Source organism: Diceros bicornis, chromosome 24 (assembly GCF_020826845.1).
Source record: "Diceros bicornis minor isolate mBicDic1 chromosome 24, mDicBic1.mat.cur, whole genome shotgun sequence".
In the NCBI taxonomy this organism is placed as follows: domain Eukaryota; kingdom Metazoa; phylum Chordata; class Mammalia; order Perissodactyla; family Rhinocerotidae; genus Diceros; species Diceros bicornis.
Window position 1 is genome coordinate 50387924 of NC_080763.1, and position 18397 is coordinate 50406320.

Consider the following 18397-nt stretch of genomic DNA (forward strand, 5'->3'; position numbering starts at 1 on the left):
TGCTGTGGGGAGCGGGGCCTCTCAGTCCTTTCTCTTCAGTGCAGAAAGGCTCAGTCAGCTTTTCTCACTGTGGCAGCTCCCTGGTGCCTGCCCGGCCACCGCCAGAATCCCCACCTTGTGTGTGTGAGCTCTCTGGGACATTCGCCCTCAGCCCCCTGGGTCCTCTGACCCGAGGCAGATCCAGATGGCTGGGACAGAGAGACAGGAGGCAGATGAAATGAGCCAAAGCGTGTTTATGGGGCTGGTCAGTGGGGCAGGAAGGCCAGGGGGCTGCAGTCAGGACCACTGGCTCTGGGGGAAGTGCAGGCCCAGGCTGGGGAGAGACCTGCTTCCCTGTCGCTTGGCACCTTCTCTCCCGGCAGGATGCTAGGCTCTGCAGTGGACAGAGATGAGCTGGGGGCTGGGCAGAGATGGGGCTGGAGTGCCTCCCCACACAGGGTGGGGTCTGGGGGCAGTCTGCCCCTGGCAGCGATGGACAGCATGGAGGATGAGCTTCCCTTCTCTGCGGTGCAGGATGTCCACTCTCCGGGGGCTACTTCACCTACAGCAAGAGCCCAGGGGTCAGGAAGGGGCTTGTAGCCAGAGGGGTCAGCAGAGGGGGAGCGAGGACCAGGGCCCCAGGAGAACATGACATGGCCGGGGGTGGGGCCTCACTTCTGCTCTTGGAGGACAGGGCCAGGCTCCCATGTGCGGGTCCCATCTGCCTAGCTGAGCCAGGGACCCGACTCTCCCCATCTCCTGTGAACGGGTGTGAAGCGCCTGTTCTCCAGGAGGGCTGTGGGTGGAGGGCAGTGGTGCAGTCCTACATCTAAGGGTGGAGAGGCCCCAGGCGGCTCCCTCAGGCTGTCGTCCACGGACCACCGACGGCCCTGCACACTCCTCCCAGCTCCCCTCACAATCCCTGGGCTGACTCCAGTGTCCCTAGAGGGGCGTCTTGTCCTCCCAGCCCTGGACACAGGGGCGCTGGCTGCCCCGTCTCTCACCTTGATGAGGGTGACAAAGCCACTGTACAGCAGGGTGACAATGAAGAGGGCCATGAATGTAAGCCACAGGCTGCTGGTGTCCTCCAGGTCTGCATAGTCATCGCTGTTCTCATCCTTGCTCTGAGGGGTTGTGGCCAGACCTGGGGAGGACGGGGGCTAGGTGAGAAGAGCCAGCCCTGCCCCCCATGCACAGCACAGCTGAAGGCCAGGCAACTCTCATCTGTCCCCGTCAAGCGTCCACCCTCTCACAGTCGCCTGACAGGCATCTGCAAACTGCCTTCTCCCGGCCAGGCCTGCGCCAGGCGCTGGGGCTCAGCAGAGCCGACAGGTCACAGCATGAGTGGGGCAGACGGACGAGAACCAAACACCCCTGCTTGTAAGTCAACACACCAGCCTGACAAGGTGCAAGGGAGGTGGGGACATTTAAGCAGATGGAGACACACAGGGACTGGCCCAGGCAGGCTGGTCAGTGGCGGCCTCTCTCAGACGTGGCTGCTGTGATGAGGTGTGAAAGATGAGATGGTGCCAACCAGGCAAAGAGAGGAGGGAACAGCATTCTAAGAAGAAGGAACAGCAGGCACGAATGCCCTGTCTTGGGCGAGAGCCTGACCGCAGGAGGGCGGAGGGGGGCCCAGTGTGGCTGGAGTGGAGAGCTCAGGGTGTGTGGTGAGGGAGGGGGCCAAAGCTGGGGGGGGGGTCCAGGCCCTGCTGGCGATTTTACCCTAAGAGCAATAGGGGGCCATGGAAGGGCTTTAAGCAAGGGCATGTCATGACCAAATTTGTGTATCAGAAAAGTCTTTCCTGCTGGAGGTTGGAGTGGGGGTACCAAGGCAAGAAGGGCAGGACCCGTGAGTGTCCAGGCCCAGGAAACACACTTCTGGGGAAAGCCTGTGGGCAGGTAGGACTTCTTCAGGTTCTGGGACCTGTCACGCGTCACAGAGTTTCCCAGTCGTTCATTTGGCAAGCATTCACTGAGGCTCTAAGTGCACCTGACCAGAGCTACTGACACGGGCCTGTGGAGGGTGCCGGCCCAGGAACCGCTGGTCACGGGGCACAGGAAGAAAGAGCGGACACCGTGGAAGCACTGGAAACGTGTACAGCTGTCTGCTGAATCTAATAATAAAAAATCGGTACATCTTTTTTCTATCCATTTCATTTTTCTAACAATCAAATTCCACTGTATTCTACAAAGGTATTGGTCCATGATGAACTGGAAATGAAAAAAAAAGCAACAGTCCTTTGCCACAGAGAATTTGAGACAGCCTGTTCTAGACGTTTGGAATGCGGTGGTGAACTGTCCGGGGGTAGGTCTGACCGCTAAACAGGATGACGTTTCTGCCTGGACAGTGCTCTGGCCAGCGCTCCATCTGTTAGGTGTACCGGCTCCTGGTGACCCGGCCCTGGGGGTCAAAGATGTCTTCTGAGACACACGGGAGAGTCTGTGGAGATGTGAATGACAGAGTTGGCTGGATGAGGAGATGGGAAGTCCCCGGGCAGCAGGAGCAGCCTTGAGAAGAACCTCAGCCGAGAGGAGTTGTGCCTCGTGTGCATCCTCACTTGAGCCTGGCAGGACAGGTCAGTGGGCAGTCCATCAGGCACAACCGGGAACCCTGCGACAGGACCTGGAATGCTTCCTTAGGGCAAAAGGAAGCCATGAACAGAATTTAAGCTGGGGGAGACATGATGGGGATTGTTCTTAATTCCAACGTCAGGATCACGTGTGGGTCTAATTCTATTTGCTATTTTTTATCTCAATTATGGATGAAAGTTTTCGCTTCTTTGCGTATCTCACAATTTTTTATTGCATGCTGGACATGGTGAACAAACAAACAGGAGAGCTTGAAGTAGGATGTACATGCATTTTCCGCAGAGTGGGCACACCCTGTCCTCTGCCGGGCAGGGAGGGCGAGGGGCTGATCTTGTCGTTCTAAGCAGGAGTTGAGCTGGGCTGGGTGGCAGGACAGTTGGCTTCAGGCTCTCAATGTTTGGGTGGGGTCAGGTCCCTCCCTCCAGTGGGGCTTCTGGATGGCGGCGTCATGCACGGCTGGCGGTCTTCCACTGCTGTCCAGCTCTCTTCCTGCTGCTGCTTGCCTGGGGGAGTCCTGTGTGGGGGGACTCGGTGGGCGGAGGGGACTTGTGTGGGGCTCGTCCGTGCTCCCCTCCCTCGTGCCGCCTGCGCAGACACAGAAATCTTGACCGATCCCCTTACGTCCCTCTCCTCGTGGGTGCCCATGCCTCTGTCCCCCTGTGCCCAGGGTGGGGACAAAGTGGCCAACAGTCTTTTCTCACCTAGGACTTTAGGGCAACTGGACTTCTCCGAGTCCTCAGCTCTCCAGTGGCTTTAAATAAACACGATTTTAAAAGTTTATTTGGTGTTGTCCTTCTGTTACCCATGCGTGGCGGTCTTTCACTACCGTCTACCTCCTAACTGCAAGCAGAACCCCGATGGGCGTTTACAAGATTCCCTTGGCCACTGAGGAAGGATGCGCTGGAGGGGACAAAACTGGCAGCGAGGCCATTGTGACCACTGGGGGAAGGAGAGGGGTGGGTCAGAGGAAGAAGCAGGAAGCTTCCAGGTATTCAGGAGTGGGAGGTTACTGGCCGTGAGGGTGACAGGAGGGGTGAGGTCCCCTGGCTCCTGTTTGTGGGACCAGGCAGACGTAACCCTCTTGTGAGATGGGCAGCATGGGGTGGGGAGTGGTGGGGAGGAGGCAGAGCTGGGGTCAAAGAGAAGGACCCGGCCAGGAGGGAAGAGGGCCAGTGTGGGCAGCCTTCCAGGTGTTGTGATAGTAATGACATGCACAGGGGCATGCCAGCTGCTGCGGGTGGACCACCCGCCAGGCCTGTGCTGAGCATGTTGCAAGTGTTACCTTCTTTGGGAAGAGTGGTGTGAGAGGGAGGGAAAGGCCCATAGAGGCAGAAGGCGGGGAACCTGTGGGTCCTTTGAGCAACGCAACCAGGACCCTGGAGGAGGCAAAGCCACAACTGCTGAGGACAGCGGCTGGGGAAGAGAAAGGCTGTGATCCAGCTAGCGGGGAGGTGGTGGAGGATGGGCTCACTCCAGGGGGACCTAAACCAGGGAGCAGGTCCAGGTGCCCTCCACCTGGCAGGAGGGTGTGTTCAGGCAGGGAAGCCCCAGTTGGCTTCCTGAACACGTCCCCATGGCTCAGCCCTGGGGAGGGGGTGGTGGTGAGGGGCGTGGCCTCCTGGAGGAGTGCTTTCTCCCCACTCACTCCCAGGGGGGCCCTGGGGGCCAGGCCAGGCCTCCTGCAGCCTGTGCCACCTGCCCGTCTCCAGAGTGCACGGTTCTGGCAGATGGACAAACCTCTGGCCTGTGCCGGGAGGCATGGTAGATTTGCACCAAGGCTCTGGAGGCCTTAAGTCCACGCCAGGAACAGGACCCACCTCCTGAAAGCCGTGGCTACCACACAGCTTCAGGCACAGGGCAAGGGCAGTGCTGGGTTCTGGGGAGGTGCGGCCGACCTGCTCATTCGTGCACCTGCTGCACACCCCTGTCCCACTCCACACATGCTCACACGCACGGGCTCCGGGAGAGGCCTGGCTGAGCACCTCCCTGCCCAGACTCGCTCCATGCACAGCGACAGCAGGTGCAAGTGCAGGTGCCACAGCCCAGTGCAGGGCGAGCGTGTGGACCTAGGCAGCCACACCCCAGCCTGCGCCCCGACCACTGGGCTCCCCTGGTCTCTCCACGTGCCGGGCACCTGTCAGTGCTCGGGTGTCCCAGGAGTGCACACCCCGTAGTCCGGAACTCTGGGCTCTGTGCCTGCTGGCAGATCAGCCTCCAGCCTTAGCCGGGTCTGGCCAGGGGTCCGGTCCAGCCTCACCTGTGACATCAGACCAACCGGTCTGTGCCTGGGGGTGGCCCATCCACTGGGTGGGGGGAGGAGGCGGGGAGGAGGGTCAGCGGGGACCTGACCCTCAAGAAGATCTCGAGGGAGTGTCCTTCCCACTGCCCCCAGGGGAGGAAAGACAGACAGGGTCAGGAGGCCACTTCAATGACCAGAGAATGGACAGGCCCAGAAGTATGAGCCATGACAGTTGGCCTGGTACTGATGGCGGCCGGATGGGGAGGCGGCAATGCTATGAAAACGGGCTGTGGATAAGGGGTTCCGGCCCCAGGTGGGCAGCCAGGGGCTGGGGCTGGGTCTTTAGGAGAGACCTGCTGAGGCAGAGGCGGGCGGGCCGGGGAGCTGAGGAGTGGCTGCCTCTCCGGGGGAGCCCTGTGGGGCCAGTGGGGCTGCTGCCCACCAGGATGCCATCACTGCTGGCCCTTGTGTGCGAGACAGTGGGGTCAGCGCTGTTGTCTGGACGTCTCTTCCACTCCCGAGGGAATCCCGTGGTGGGGGTCGGCAAGGTCTCCAAGCCAGCAGCCCTGGCCCAGTAGAGACTGGCACAGCCTTTGCCCCCGCCCTGACCCTTGCTGACTTGGGCCCCACTGGGCATCTCCCTCTGCCAGCTCCAAAGGGCAGCCTGGGGGTCCCCGGCTCACACTGGACTGCACCTCCTGCTGCCACCCCATGCCTGAATGGGGGCAGGACAGTGTCTTGCTGTCTGCCTGGCCCAGCGTGTCCACCACCATCCCATCACGGCTGTGCTGGGCAAGGAGGGGGCACTGGTCTGGGTGCTGCTCCCCTACGAGGAAGCAAGAGGGGCCTGGCCAGAGGTCTTAGAGGAGAGGGTGAGCCCTGGACCCCCACTGGGAGCCCCCGCCCCGGTGGGTCTCTGTCCCCCCGCCCAGGCAGCGAGCAGTCAGGCCTCCACTTCTGTGCGTGTCTGGCCTCCAAGGTGCTGACTGTGCTGTTGGACGGGTGGACGTCTTGGGGCATGGGGAGGCTCAGACATCCCTGGGATGGCAGCAGTCGTGGGTGACCACCCCCACGTCCACCCCAGGGGAGGCCCCTGCTCTGCACCCAGCAAGAGCGGGCACATCTTGGTGGGAAATAGCTGCTCTTCAGGGCCTGGCAGGGGCGACACCCTCTCCCACGGCCTCCTGGGCCAACGCATGGTGTGAGGACATGAGGCTGTGGGTCGAGGGAGACAGGCATGGGTCATCCAAAGCCCAGTGCTCCAGACACTGAGCAGGCTGGGGGGCCACCCAGCTGGGTGGCACAGACCCTCTGCCACAGTGCCAGCTGCCCAGCTCCTCCGGAGGACTGGCCCTCCATCCCAGCTCTGTCTAGGGGCAGCTGGGACCAAAACCCCTGTGCCTGCGTGTGACTCACCGCCAGTGTCCAGGCTCCAGGCGCCGCTGAGCAGCTTCCGGGAGGCCTCGTGCCCGACCACACACGTGTAGGTGGCCGTCCGAGGGTCCGGGGTGGTCGGGACACGCAGGACGCTCCAGGTCTGGAACGTGGTGTTTCCAGGCTGGGCCATGGGGCGTGCGGTGGCAAACCAAGAAGGGTCCACCTCGTGCTGGCCCTCCAGCCAGGTGAGGAGGATGTCCGGGGGTGAGAAGCCGGACACCTTGCACTGGAGCCAGGAGGCAGGGGCGTGCAGGCCCGGTGTGGTCAGGGCACGGATGAAGAGGCTGCTGGGTGCCGACGCGGCTGCGGGGAGAAGCTGGGTCATGCTCTGGCCGCTGGAGGCTGAGGTCTCTGCCCCCTTGATGTCTCCTCGAAGGCAGTGGCCAGGCGAGCGGCTGGGCTGGGGGACAGGGTGCGAGGGGCCAAGGCCACCCTGTCTCCCCCCCACCTCTGGGAGCCGGCCTCACCATGTTCTCTCAGCAACACTGCTGCCATGCTGGACTTCAGGTCGGGGTGGCTCAGATTGCAGCTGATGGAGTTCCCTGCAGCCCACGAGGACCTGGGCAGGGCCAGGCGGCTGCTCCGGCTCTGGGAACCATTGGCGAGATGCTCCAGCAGCCCGTCCTCCACGCCCCTGCTGTGGGGCACCCCAGCCACCTCCCAGGACAAGTGGGCCTCCTGCAGGTCATCCCCTACCGCCAGGCAGGTGAAGGCGGCCTCGCCCTGGAGCCACAGGCCCCTCAGGGGAGGGGGCAGCAGGAAGACACTGGGAGGGTTGGTGTGGTTCCGACACTCTGTGAGGGGAGAGGGAGAGATGGGCAGGATGAGAGGCCCTCCCTGTGCCAGGGGCGGGGGCTGCATCATAGGGTTGAGCAAGCCATGCCCATGGCATCCAGCTCATGGTGGTACTGTGGGCAGTGCTGCTGTGTTCTCTGTTGCAGCCTGGCCCCCAGGCCTGCCCTTTCTCCCCGGAGCAGACCTGGCCTTTGCTGCTTAGAAGTGCTGTGCACAGGTGACCTCCTGTCGCCAGCTAGAGACTCGCTGGAGACCAGGCTTTCCCCAGTGCCCCCTGAGCTGTTCCCCCTTCTCCTCTCACTCTGTGCCCCAAGGGACAGACCTTTGATGGCGGCTTCCACTCGGCTTCCGGGCTTCTGGGCTTCTGGTTGGCTGTTGTGGATGGAGGGCACTGCGGAGGGCGGTGGGGGTGAGGCAGGGTCTCCTCCTGGCTCCACAGCTGGTCGGGGCTGTGGCCGCCCCCTACCCCTCAGCCCCTGCCACCCTCTGGGGGTCCTGAGCCCCGCCCACACCGCTGTGGTCCCTGGGCAGTGCTCCGTGATTGTGTCCTCGGGCTATGGCAGGACTCTGACTGTGCACGTGGTGGTCGGGAGTGGGGTGGTCTGTGCTAAGTGCTCAAGGACCATCACTTCTGTAGTTCAGGGCATGAGTGGCCTGAGGTATTGGGCCATGGGTTTGCAACAGGCAAGGGGTCAGCAAACTTGTTCTATAAAGGGCCAGATAGTAGATATTTTAGGCTTTGCAGCCATAGGGTTTCCGTTTCTTCTTCCTCCTCCTCCTTCTCTGTCTGTCTAAAACTGGAAAAAGCATTCCTGGGTCATAGAAAACAGGCTCCAGACTGCGTTTGGCCTGCAGGCCGGTGAGAGCTGTGCAGCATCGGGGTCAGGGGGGCCCTCCCAGGTGGAGTGGCGCAGGCCTGTTTGGAGGGCTTGGCTCCTGGGGTCAGCACACCTCAGACGTGCCCCATGGAGGGTCGTCTTGCACTGAGGTCCGTGCAGCCCCAGAGCAGGAGGCCCAGCCTGGCTGCAGTGTCATCTTGGAGCTCTGCCCAGGCGAAGCCTCCACCAGCCGGCAAGGCTGCTGGCCATGGGATTTGGCGGCAGGTGTCGTGGTCAGGGCCAAGCGTGGATGCCCTCAGGATGGGGAGTGACCTGTGCATACCCCTGCTTTCAGCGCTGGTCCCATTCCACATCCTCACCGGAGGACTGACCTCTCTCTAGATTCGCCCGTGCCCCTGTGCATCTACCAGCCTATGTGGAGCCCGGAGGCTGGGAGTGTTTGGAGACAGGGAGTGCCGCCTTTCTGGATGTGCACAGTGGGAGCAGATTCTGGCCTGGGGTGTGGACATCTTGACCAACAACCTGGATGGGGCCCCTTGCAAGGGTGTCATACCAGGCCACGGCCGCTGGTCCCTTGTTTGAGCTCCACCAGCACCGCTGGGGCTGGTGCGGTGTTGTCCAGCACGCTTCCACTAGCTGTGTCTGCTAACATGGCTGCTGCCCTCTCAGGGGGATGATAACCCTCTTCCCGAGGCAGCAGACAGAGGGGGCATGACCCTGGGTTGTCCCAGCCAGGCTCCCATCACTGGGAGGGGCCGCAGCCAGGTGGAGACAGAGGTGAGGGCAGCTCACAAAGGGCTCCTGTCGCGGTGAGCCTCTGGGTCTGGCCATCATGGTTCCCCGGCCCTTCAGGGGGCACCCTATGTTTCTGTAACGTCGCAGGGCTCAGTCCTGCACTCCTGGCTGCTCCAGTAATGTGTGCTCGTATGACACCCCGTGATGAGCTCACGTCTCATGTGTCCTGGGCCAGGTGAGCCCTGGTGCTGGACCATGGGCCCTGCCTTGCCACTGTGCTCCTTGTGGTGTGACCAGGGCAGGTCCCTTGTTCACAGGGCCCGGCATGGTGTTGGTGCCAGGTAGATGTCACTTCAGGGCCCTGCCCTTCCTTACACAAGGTGTGACTTGAAGACTCACACATGAAGTCGTGGAAGGCTGCCTGAAGGAGGCAGCCTGAGGGAAGTGTGGGCAGGCGGGGTATGCTGGGATGGGGGCTCCTCACCTGGGTTCCTGAGAGTGGTGGGGGCGTTGGTGGAGGCCACTCGTGGTACAGGTAAAGTTGAGGGCTTCTGAGCTGCCCAAGACGCTGAAATCAGAGGAACAATGAGCAGATGTGGGTCAGGAAGTCCTGTGGATGGAGGTGGGGAGACTCCGGGGGCGAGCAGGAGTGGGGACCGGACACTGTAGGGGGGAGGGGCATCATGGGGGGGACAGGGCAGCACGGAGTGGGCGGGGCAGCACCGAGGCCCCACTGTCAGCCGCTGCCTCTTCTGAGCCCGCTGCTGCCTTGCACCCTGGGGAGAGGTTCTGTAAGGAAAGGCTGTGAATGTTGGATTGATGGAGCAGCTGAGAGACGGCGGGACCGAGGGGTGGGGAGGCGCTCTGAGGGGCTTGGTGGGTGCCCTGTGGTCCGGGTCCCTGCTTCGGTCCATGGGGCCAGGCCCTGGGTAGAAGGTGCTGGGGAGATGGGGAGGGCCCACCTCGGTGGTCTTGGGGCCACCCACCTGGCTCCTGGAAGGTCTTCTTCATGTCAGTCTTGGTGGCCTTGTTGTGGACGCTGCAGCTGTGCTGGCCAGGCTTCCAGTGGGTCTTCAGGAAGGAGACCTTGTTGTAGCTTTGTTCTTGCTTCAAGAACTGGAAGGTCCATGTGGTCTGATCCTGCATCTTTGAGGGCCAGGTGATCTGCACCGGCTCTGGGGAGTACCCTATTACCAAGCAGGCCAGGACCACAGGTTCATTTTCCTCTAGGGCTTTGCATCCTGGGAGTATGGGGAACACCTTCAGAGGTTGGGAGTTGCCTGGAAGACAGACACAGCATAGGCTGTGAGGCTAGGGGCTCCTGAGGGTGCAGGTGGAGGGGGAGCGGGAGTGAGGCCTGGAGTGAGTGTGGCAGGACCAGGGGGGCTGGGCCGAGTGGCTGGTGCCCGCTGATGCCAGGCCTGTCCCATGAATTGACTAACTGGTGTCCCACTGCAGGGTCTGTGGCTGAGTCAGCACTGGGGCCAGTATTGCCCAGAACCCCTGAGGCGAGGATGGAGCACCCCAGTTCAGGGGATGCTTGTAGTGGTGGGCCTGGGGCTGTGTGCCCCGCCATATCCAGGCCTCCAGGCCTCCAGGCCTCCAGCCCCGGCTCTCAGCTGCCCCACAGAGGAGACGTGGGCCCCATTTGCTGGTGGAGGAACCACATGGTTAGACTTTTGTGTGGTTCCCTGAGGAGTGGGTGGGATTAGACCCTCCTTTTCCAGATGCATCCTCCCAGCGGCTCTGCTGCTCGGGGCCAGCCTGTGAGCATGCTGTCCTCACAGGAGGCCTTCGGCTGGGTCTCGGGGTGTGCTGAATCTCTCCATCAGTCAGTGTTTAACAGGTTGCACCCTGCAGTGCTCTGGGTCTGGCCCCTGGACGCTGGGTCCCGGGGGTGGCAGGTCCCAGAGTGGGTGGTCCCCTAATGGGCTGTCTCCCAGACTCCTCTTCCTCTCCCTGGGGACCAGAGTGGCCCAAGGCTGCCAAGTGGGCATGGGGTCCCTGCCCGGGTCCCCTACCACACTTCTCCATCTCAGTCTCACAGGCACCTTTCCTCCTGGACCCTCAGCTCCTCCCATTTCTCTCCAGCCACTGTACTGCCTGCCACTGCCCGGACAGGGCCAGGCATGCCTGCTCTTCAGCCTGGCCCCCTCTCTGCTGGTCCCCCAGGGGCAGAACCCACCTCCCCACTCTCCTGAGCATCTGGAGACCTTGCCCCTATCTTTTCTCAAGTTTTCTCAGCAGTGCTATCTCTCCTCCAGATCCTAGGGGGCTGTCTTTGCCCAGCTCAGAAGCCCCCATCTGCACAGACATGTCCTACTCCTTCTCTGTCACCCCTGGGGCCATGAGCTCAGCACCGCTCTGGGCGTCAGCCCTGCCAGGCCTCCCTCCAGGGCACTGTTGGAAAGATGCTGGGAATGGGTGGTGTTATGGGTTGAATTGTGTCCCTCCAAATTCATACGATGAAGTCCTAACCCCCAGTACCTCAGAAGTGACCTTATTTGGAGATAGGGTCATAGTGGATGTAATTAGTAAGTTAAGATGATGTCATACTGGAGTAGGGTGGGCTCCAAATTGCAGAAGACTGTGTCCTTCTAAAAGAGGGATTTGGACACAGAGATGCACAGGGAGAGCCATGTGAGGAAGGAGGCGGAGATTGGAGAGATGCTTCTACGAGCCAAGGAATGCCAAGATTGCCAGCAACCACCAGAAGCTGGGGCTGGGGAGGCCTGGGCCGGGTCATCCCTCATGACCTCAGAGGGAACCAGCCCTGCAACACCCTGACCTCGGACTTCTGGCCTCCAGAACTAAGACAAGACATCTCTGCTATTTAAGCTTCCCAGGCTGTGGGACTTTGTTACAGCTGCTCATAGGAAACTAATACAGATCTGGGTACCATGAGGGGGTGTGATGTAACGAATACCTAGAAATGTGGAGGTAATTTTAGAGCTGGGCGATGGGTAGAGGCTGGAAGCGTTTTGAGACGCTTGTTAGAAAAAGCCGAATTTTCTTGACGACTGTTGGTAGAAATATGAACGTTAGAGGCAGGTCCGGTGAGGGCTCAGACAGGAAATGAAGAACATGTCATTGGAACCTGGAGGGGAGGTGATGCTTGTTACAGAGCGGCTTCAGACTTGGCTGAATTGTGTCCTAATGTTTTGTGCAAAGTGAGACTTGTGAGCCAAGTGTTGAAGGTGCGGCCTCGCCTCTCCTTGCTGCTTATAGCCGACTAGGGAGGAGATCGAGAAATTGAAGGAGGAATTATGCTGCAAGCAAAGAGGAAGCAGAACCTGAAGATCTGAAAAATTCTCAGTCTATCGAGATAACAGGGCTGTGGGGGTGCTGGACCCCCTTTTGCTAAAGGGACTAGTTGTGTGACCACGGATGCAGTCAACCACGTCATCAGGGGCCAGGAATAGCAATGTGTTTATCCAGCAAGATCTGGAGGATCGTCTTCCCTGTTGGCTTGGACCTCCGTGGATTGCATGGGAGGACGAGAGGGTTTTTGAGAATTTTACACGAACAGGAACACGCCTGCCTGGACTGAAAGGGGCACATGGAGTGGAGTGGAGGAAGACTGACTTTGAGGGCGGAGCCCCGGATGCAGAGGCCAGTGGGGCGGCCACTGCCACCACGGGCTCAGAGGACTTGGGCCTCAGGGACGTGGCTGCCACCCTGGTGGTCTCGGAGTGTGGGGCTGCCATGCCAGGCCCCAAGGACAGAGCATCAAGCAAAAGAGGATTCTTCTCAAACCTTAAAATGGAATGGGGTTTGCCTTGCTGGCTTTGGCGTTGCTTGGAACCCATGACCCCTTTCTGCCTTCCAACTTTTCCCTCTTAGAATGGGAATGTCTACTCTGTGTCTGTCCCACCATCATGTTTTGGAGGCAGATAACTTGTCTGGTTTTACAAGTGGACAGCTGGAGAAGATTTTGTCCCAGAATCAGTTCTATTCAAGTCTCACCTGTACCCGACTTAGGTGAATTTACACAAGATTTTGGACTTTGAGTTGATGCTGGCGTGGGTTAAGACTTTTGGGGGAGTTGGGATGGGGTATTTTGCATGTGAGAAGGACATGAATTTTTAGGGACAAGAGGGTGGACTGTTATGGCTTGAATTGTGTCCTCCCAATTTATATGTTGAAGTCCTAACCCCCAGAACCACAGACTGTGACTTTATTTGGAAATAGGATAATTGAGGATGTAATTAGTGAGTCAAGATGAGGTCATAGTGGATTAGGTTGGGCCTCAAATCCAACATGACTGATACAAAGGGGAATGTGGAGACAGACACACACACACAGCGAACCGCCATGTGAAGACAGAGGCAGAGATCAGGGTGATGCTTCTACAAGCCAAGGAACGCCAAAGGCTGCCAGCAACCTCCAGAAGCTCAGAAAGAAGCATGGAACATGTTCTCCCTCACAGCCTCAGAAGGAACCAGCCCTGCCGACACCTTGGCCTGACCTCCAGCCTCCGGAACTGTGAGACAATAAGTTTGTTGTTGAAGCTGCCCATCTGTGGTTCTTTGTTGTGACAACCCCAGGACAGTAACAGAGATGCTGTCCTGAGCTGTCAGCCCCACGGCCTGCATGAGAGTCCCCCACCCTGCTGGACATGGCTTATGCTGCATGGGACCCCCGTAAGGTCTCCCCCAGCCTGTGAAGCTGAGCGTGCCACAGGATCCATTTAAACAAAATGGAGCTGGAGCCTGAAGCAGCCTACTCAGATCCCAGGCTAGTGGACGATATCCCCTGGGACACATGTCTACTTCCAAATCTCTCTTGGACATTCACCCCTTCAGGGCCAGGCCGGTGCTCAGACCCAAGACACCCCCACGACAGCCTGCCCTGCGAACTCCAGACTGCTCTGCAGTACCCTGAAATTGCCTCCTCCTGGGATCCTGGCTCCCAGGACCTGCCTTCACTGGGCGCCATCTTGGATTTCTCCTTCTGGGGTCTTTGGGGTCTACTGGACTCTCTCTGCCATCTCCTACTGCCACCTCCACCCAGACCTTTGCTGTCACAGCTGACCCGGACTTCTCCATGGTCTGTGGGCCACCCCTGGCTGTCCACGCCATGGTCAAGTGAGCCCTGGACATGTGGCCCCACTTCCGCTTTGCACAGCTCCCGTCTCCGAGCGCTAATTCCCAGCCCCATGGCCGGGCTCCCGCCTCCCCAGTCTCACTCCTTGCCATTGCTCCTGGGCCTGGCTGCTGCCTGCCCTTCTTTTGGTACGAGGGATGGATGGACAGACGGATAGAGCCTTTCCCCCCTAGCTTCCGCCTCTCCCATCATGCACACTCCTAACCGGTTCACCCGAATGTTCTGCTCCCACTTCCACACTCCCGTCACTGTCCGGCCCCAGGCTGAGGGGTGAGGTCCCTGGGCTCCTGCAGGCTGCCATCATAGCGGGCACAGCCACCCAGAGCTCCCCCTGAACCCCACCGGCATGCAGGCTATGCAGGTTGGGACAAGATCTCGATGTGGCCGGGCTCGCTAGGAATGGCAACAAGGTGACTACGGGCCCTCCAGTACTCGCTGGCAGAGGATCCTGCTGACGGCACACAGGGGCCCCAGAGGCCCTAGCCTGGTTTCCAGTTCAGGTTGTGTTTGGGAGACCAGGCCTGGAATTCTCTCCAGCTCGGCTGCTGGCCTTCATCAGGCTGGACAAGTCCCGAGAGCTGGGTCCCGCGTGTGGGGCCCCTTTCTGGGCACATCACCCAGAAGGCCTGTGTGGAGATGGGCCTCCCTTTACCCCGTGTCCTTTGGAACTAGAATCACCGCTTGAGATGCTCATGCAACACTCAAGAAGTGCAGTTTGGGAAAAAAACCTTCACAAGCAAGCAGTTTCACAAGAACCAATATATACATTTATTCGAGGTGACAAGTGCGTACATTGCGAAGCAATAACTTTGGGCAGAGCCCACGGCTGCAGCTCCACACACGGCCCTGGCCTCTGGCCTGTTGAGAGAAGCCTGTTTCTTAGAGCTGGAAGCTGGAGGGCAACATGGGGAGATTTAAGGACAAGTCGACAGGCCACACAGGCTGGGGACCCCAGGCCCGAAGGCGGCAGCCCTTTTGGGTTCGTCTCTGGTCTCCCATGCTCTTCGTTGGTGGGTCATTTCACCTGTGGGCCACAGAGACAGCGTGAGTTGCTTTCCCGCCATTGGGAATGAAGGTGGGTCACGCGCAGCCCCAGGGTCACTGCCCTCCCTCCCTCTCCCTTCCTGCCCCTGCCCACCAGTCTACCTTGAACAGGGTGACGGTGGTGCTGTAGAAGAGGCTCAGGAGGAACAGGACGATGAAGGTGGAGGCCATGGCCGACAGGTTCTCGAAGCCCTCCTCCTCGGCACTCACCTCCCCCTCTGCAGGGACACAGCACAGAGGGGTCAGGCGCCAGCTGCCTACTCACAAAGCCCACCCCTGGGGCCTCCTGTCATCCAAGTCCGCCTGTGGCCTTGGCTGTGCTGCCCATGAGTCAGGCTGGGAGCCGCAGCGGCAGCGGGAGCGAGGGGGCGGGGTATGAAGGGCGGTGTCCAGGGCACGTGCGTGGCCTTCTCCGCCCTGCAGTCTCCTGAGCACCCACCTTGTGGAGCCCAGGGGGCTCCTGGGCTTGGTCAGGAGGGTCTCAGCCAGACGCGAGCTGGGCCCCTGACAGCCTGAAGAGGGGCCAGGGGTGGGCTTGGGCTGGGGGAGGCAGGGTGTGGCCAAGGCTGAGCAGCGCAGTGACCCTGAGCACCTTGTCCTAGGGCCTTGGGGCGGCAGCGAGCGTGGAGAAGCAGCACACAGACACATAGCAGTGGGGTTGTGGCCTGGGCTGGGATCGGAGTTGGGGACCCCAGTGTGTCCTGGACTCTCCTGAGGAGGCGGTGGCACAGCCAGGGCCCCTGGGGCTGAGAGGCGGGGAGTGGTCTCCTGACATCTGTGGTTTGGGGTGTGTGGCCCCCTGGCCAGTGAGGGGTGGCAGTGGGAGGCAGGCAGATGTCTGGGCCTGGGGGGCCCCTCCTAGCTTCCTCAGTGGGACTCTTGCTCTCTCCCTTCTTAGAGAGAATGGCACATGTGAGGAGCCGTGTGGGCCCCTGGCTGGCTTGTCTGCCCCACTAGGACTCCTGGTTCTGTGACTGAGGGGTCAGACAGATGCCTGAGGCCCCAGGAAGGGTGGTGTTGGGATGGACAGGCTGAAGACATGTGGTGGGGTCTGCAGCCCCACACAGATAGGCCCTTGGGGGCCAGTGGAGCTCAGGGCCCCCAGGGGCCAAGAGCTGGGGAGGGAGCAGGTGGCAGCCTGAGGGGAACAGTGCCGTCTATTGGGAGTGAGGGCCCCACGCCGGCCCCTGCTCCCCTCCCTGCCGCTGGGCTCCCTGCTCTAGGGCAGTCTCATTTCCCACCATTTCCAGGGCTGGGTATTTGCAGGGACAGACTTTGCTCAGATCGGGCTCCCTACAGCCTCCGACAGCAAGGAGAAGCCTCCAGGGATGGCCTAGCTGCCTCCGGGGCTGATATTGGGCACTGCCTGCTCCACCAGGACATGCCCCGACTCTGTCTGTTCACAAGTGGAGGCCCGGGGCCTGCTGCCTTCACCAAGAGCCTGGATAGGGGTGGACACCCCTCCTGGACACAGGCCAGGGTTTCCCTGAGGAGCCATAGCTGGCCAGGTCCAGTGTGGCCCTCTGAGACCTTTGTGCCGGACCTGGGGGTGGTGGCCCTGGTCAGAGCCTGGGTGGGCCGGCCCACAGACGCCCCTCCAAGCTGAGGCAGAATGACAAGCAGAGCCTTGGGCAGGAAGCCCTGCAGCCAGCACGGTGCAGAGAGAGAGCGACTGCCGGAGAGCGCGGGGGTGTGTGCTGAGAGGCGGAGTGACCACAGCTGCGCAAGCGTTGGCATCCATGTGAGGACATGTGTCTGTGTGCGTGCATGTGCCCCATGTCTGTGTGCGTGTGCGTGTGTATATGCCTGTGTCCGTATGTCTGTGCGTCCATCATTGTGTGTCTGTGTGTGCTCCTGTCTTGCCCACGTGTGTGTCCATGTGTATGCATGTGTTCATGTGCATATGTGAGCTGTGTGTGCATGTGTGTATGAGTGTGCATGTGTATGTATTGTTCATGTGTGTGAGTGTGCATGTGTCCATGTGTATGTCCATGTGGGTGTGTGTCTGTATGCCCATATGCATGTGTGTCCATGTCTGAGTACGCACGTGTCCACATGCATGTGTGTCCCTGTGTCCATGTGCGTGTGCGTGTCTCTGTGCGTGCATGTGTCCATATGTCCATGTGCATATGCGTATCTGTGTCTGTGTGCATGTGTGCATGTGTCCACGTGCATGTATGCCTCTGTGGGCATGTGTGCATGTCCATGTGCATGTGTGTCTGTGTCCATGTGCATCTGTGTCTCTGTGTGCACATGTGTCCATGTCTGTGCATGCGTGTGTCTCTGTGTATGCATGTGTCCGTGTGCATGTGTGTCTGTCTACTTGCACCTGTATCTCTGTGGGTATGTGTCTGTGCAAGTGTCTGTGTGTGTGCATGTGTGTGTTGCACACTCCGTGCCTGTGTGGCTGTCGAAGCAGCTAGAGAAGGGTTAACATGGGCTCAGTCTGCAAAGAGCTCAGGGGTTTCCAGAGGCCGGAGGGAGGTGGGTGGGTGATGTAGGGCTGTTGTGGAGGGTGGTCTGTGGGGGGTGGGCAGCACAGCCATGGTGCTGGCAGGCGGGAGCATTGCTCACTCAGGACCAGCATCTTTTGAATGGATCTTTTTATTTCTAGTTTTTAAAAATGCAAACCCTCACCCCATCGACACGGTTGGTTTGCACGCATGCACACACACAGCGCTGGCTCCCCGAGGCTCCGGGTGCCCCTGTGCAGGGCAGCCCGGTCAGTAGCAGGTGCTGGCTGTGTCAGACAAGACCAGGGACACGTTGTACAGGGTGGGTTTACCAGTGGACTTGTCCACGGTCTTCTCGGTCACCACGTGGGGCAGGGCCTCGTGGCCCACGACACAGGTGTACGCCTCCCCGGCACTCCAGTCCTCCTCTCTCACAGTCAGGACGCTGTGGACGAAGTACAAGCCCGGGGTCTGGGGCTCGGGCGTTGGGGGGCTGGTCACATACTTGTCAGAGGACAAGGGCTCCCCCCTATGCATCCACTGCACAAACACATCTGGGGGTGAGAAGCCCTTCACCAGGCAGGTGACCGAGGCCCACTCCCGAAGGCTCAGCTCTTCCCTGGCTGGTGGCAGCACGTACACGGAGGGCTGTTGCTTGTTGACCTCTGTGGGAGGAGAGATAGTGGTGAGCTCAGGTTGGGGGCTAGCGGGATTCGTGTCCCAACAATGGAGGAGTAGAGGGGTGCCCCCTGGCCCTGCCCATGGTGTCTCCACACCCCGGGATGCCGTGAGAGAGTCCTGGGGGCAGAGGGAAGGTGTAGTGAGCTTACTCTTGAGCCTGGAGATGGTCTGCTTCAGTGGAGATGGCAGATCCGTGTGGGTCACTGTGCATGTGAAGTCGTCCCCTGACTCCCAGTCCTCCAGGCAGACGGTGGCCTCGCCCAGGGCACTGAAGGTGTCATTGGGGTGCCTCTCAGAGATGTTGGTGTGGGTTTTCAGAACTTCACCATTCCGGTGGGTCCAGGAGATGGTGAGGCTGTCATAGGTGGCCAGGTTTGTGACCTGGCAGGACAGCTTGGCTGACTTGGTGAGGAAGATGCCGACAAAGGATGGGGGGATGGCGAAGATTCTGATAGGGGTGGATGGATCTGGAGTGAGAGAGAGTGAGTTTGAGTGAC

At 60.2% G+C, this 18397-nt stretch overlaps 2 gene segments (V, D, J or C); both read right to left on the reverse strand.

Annotated features, from left to right (window-relative positions):
* Window positions 1-233: 233 nt before the first annotated feature.
* On the reverse strand, window positions 234-13776 carry LOC131421206 (immunoglobulin heavy constant delta-like). The segment is given in 8 exon segments: window positions 234-541; window positions 984-1123; window positions 6227-6550; window positions 6715-7041; window positions 7365-7433; window positions 9101-9184; window positions 9603-9896; window positions 13632-13776. Coding segments are annotated over 8 exon segments (1392 nt in total).
* Window positions 13777-14474: 698 nt separating this feature from the next.
* LOC131421207 (immunoglobulin heavy constant mu-like) overlaps window positions 14475-18397 on the reverse strand; it is a 66593-nt gene continuing 62670 nt past the window's right edge. The window contains 4 exon segments of the C gene segment in view: window positions 14475-14746; window positions 14869-14984; window positions 17552-17884; window positions 18050-18367. Of these exon segments, the coding sequence occupies window positions 14738-14746; window positions 14869-14984; window positions 17552-17884; window positions 18050-18367 (776 nt within the window).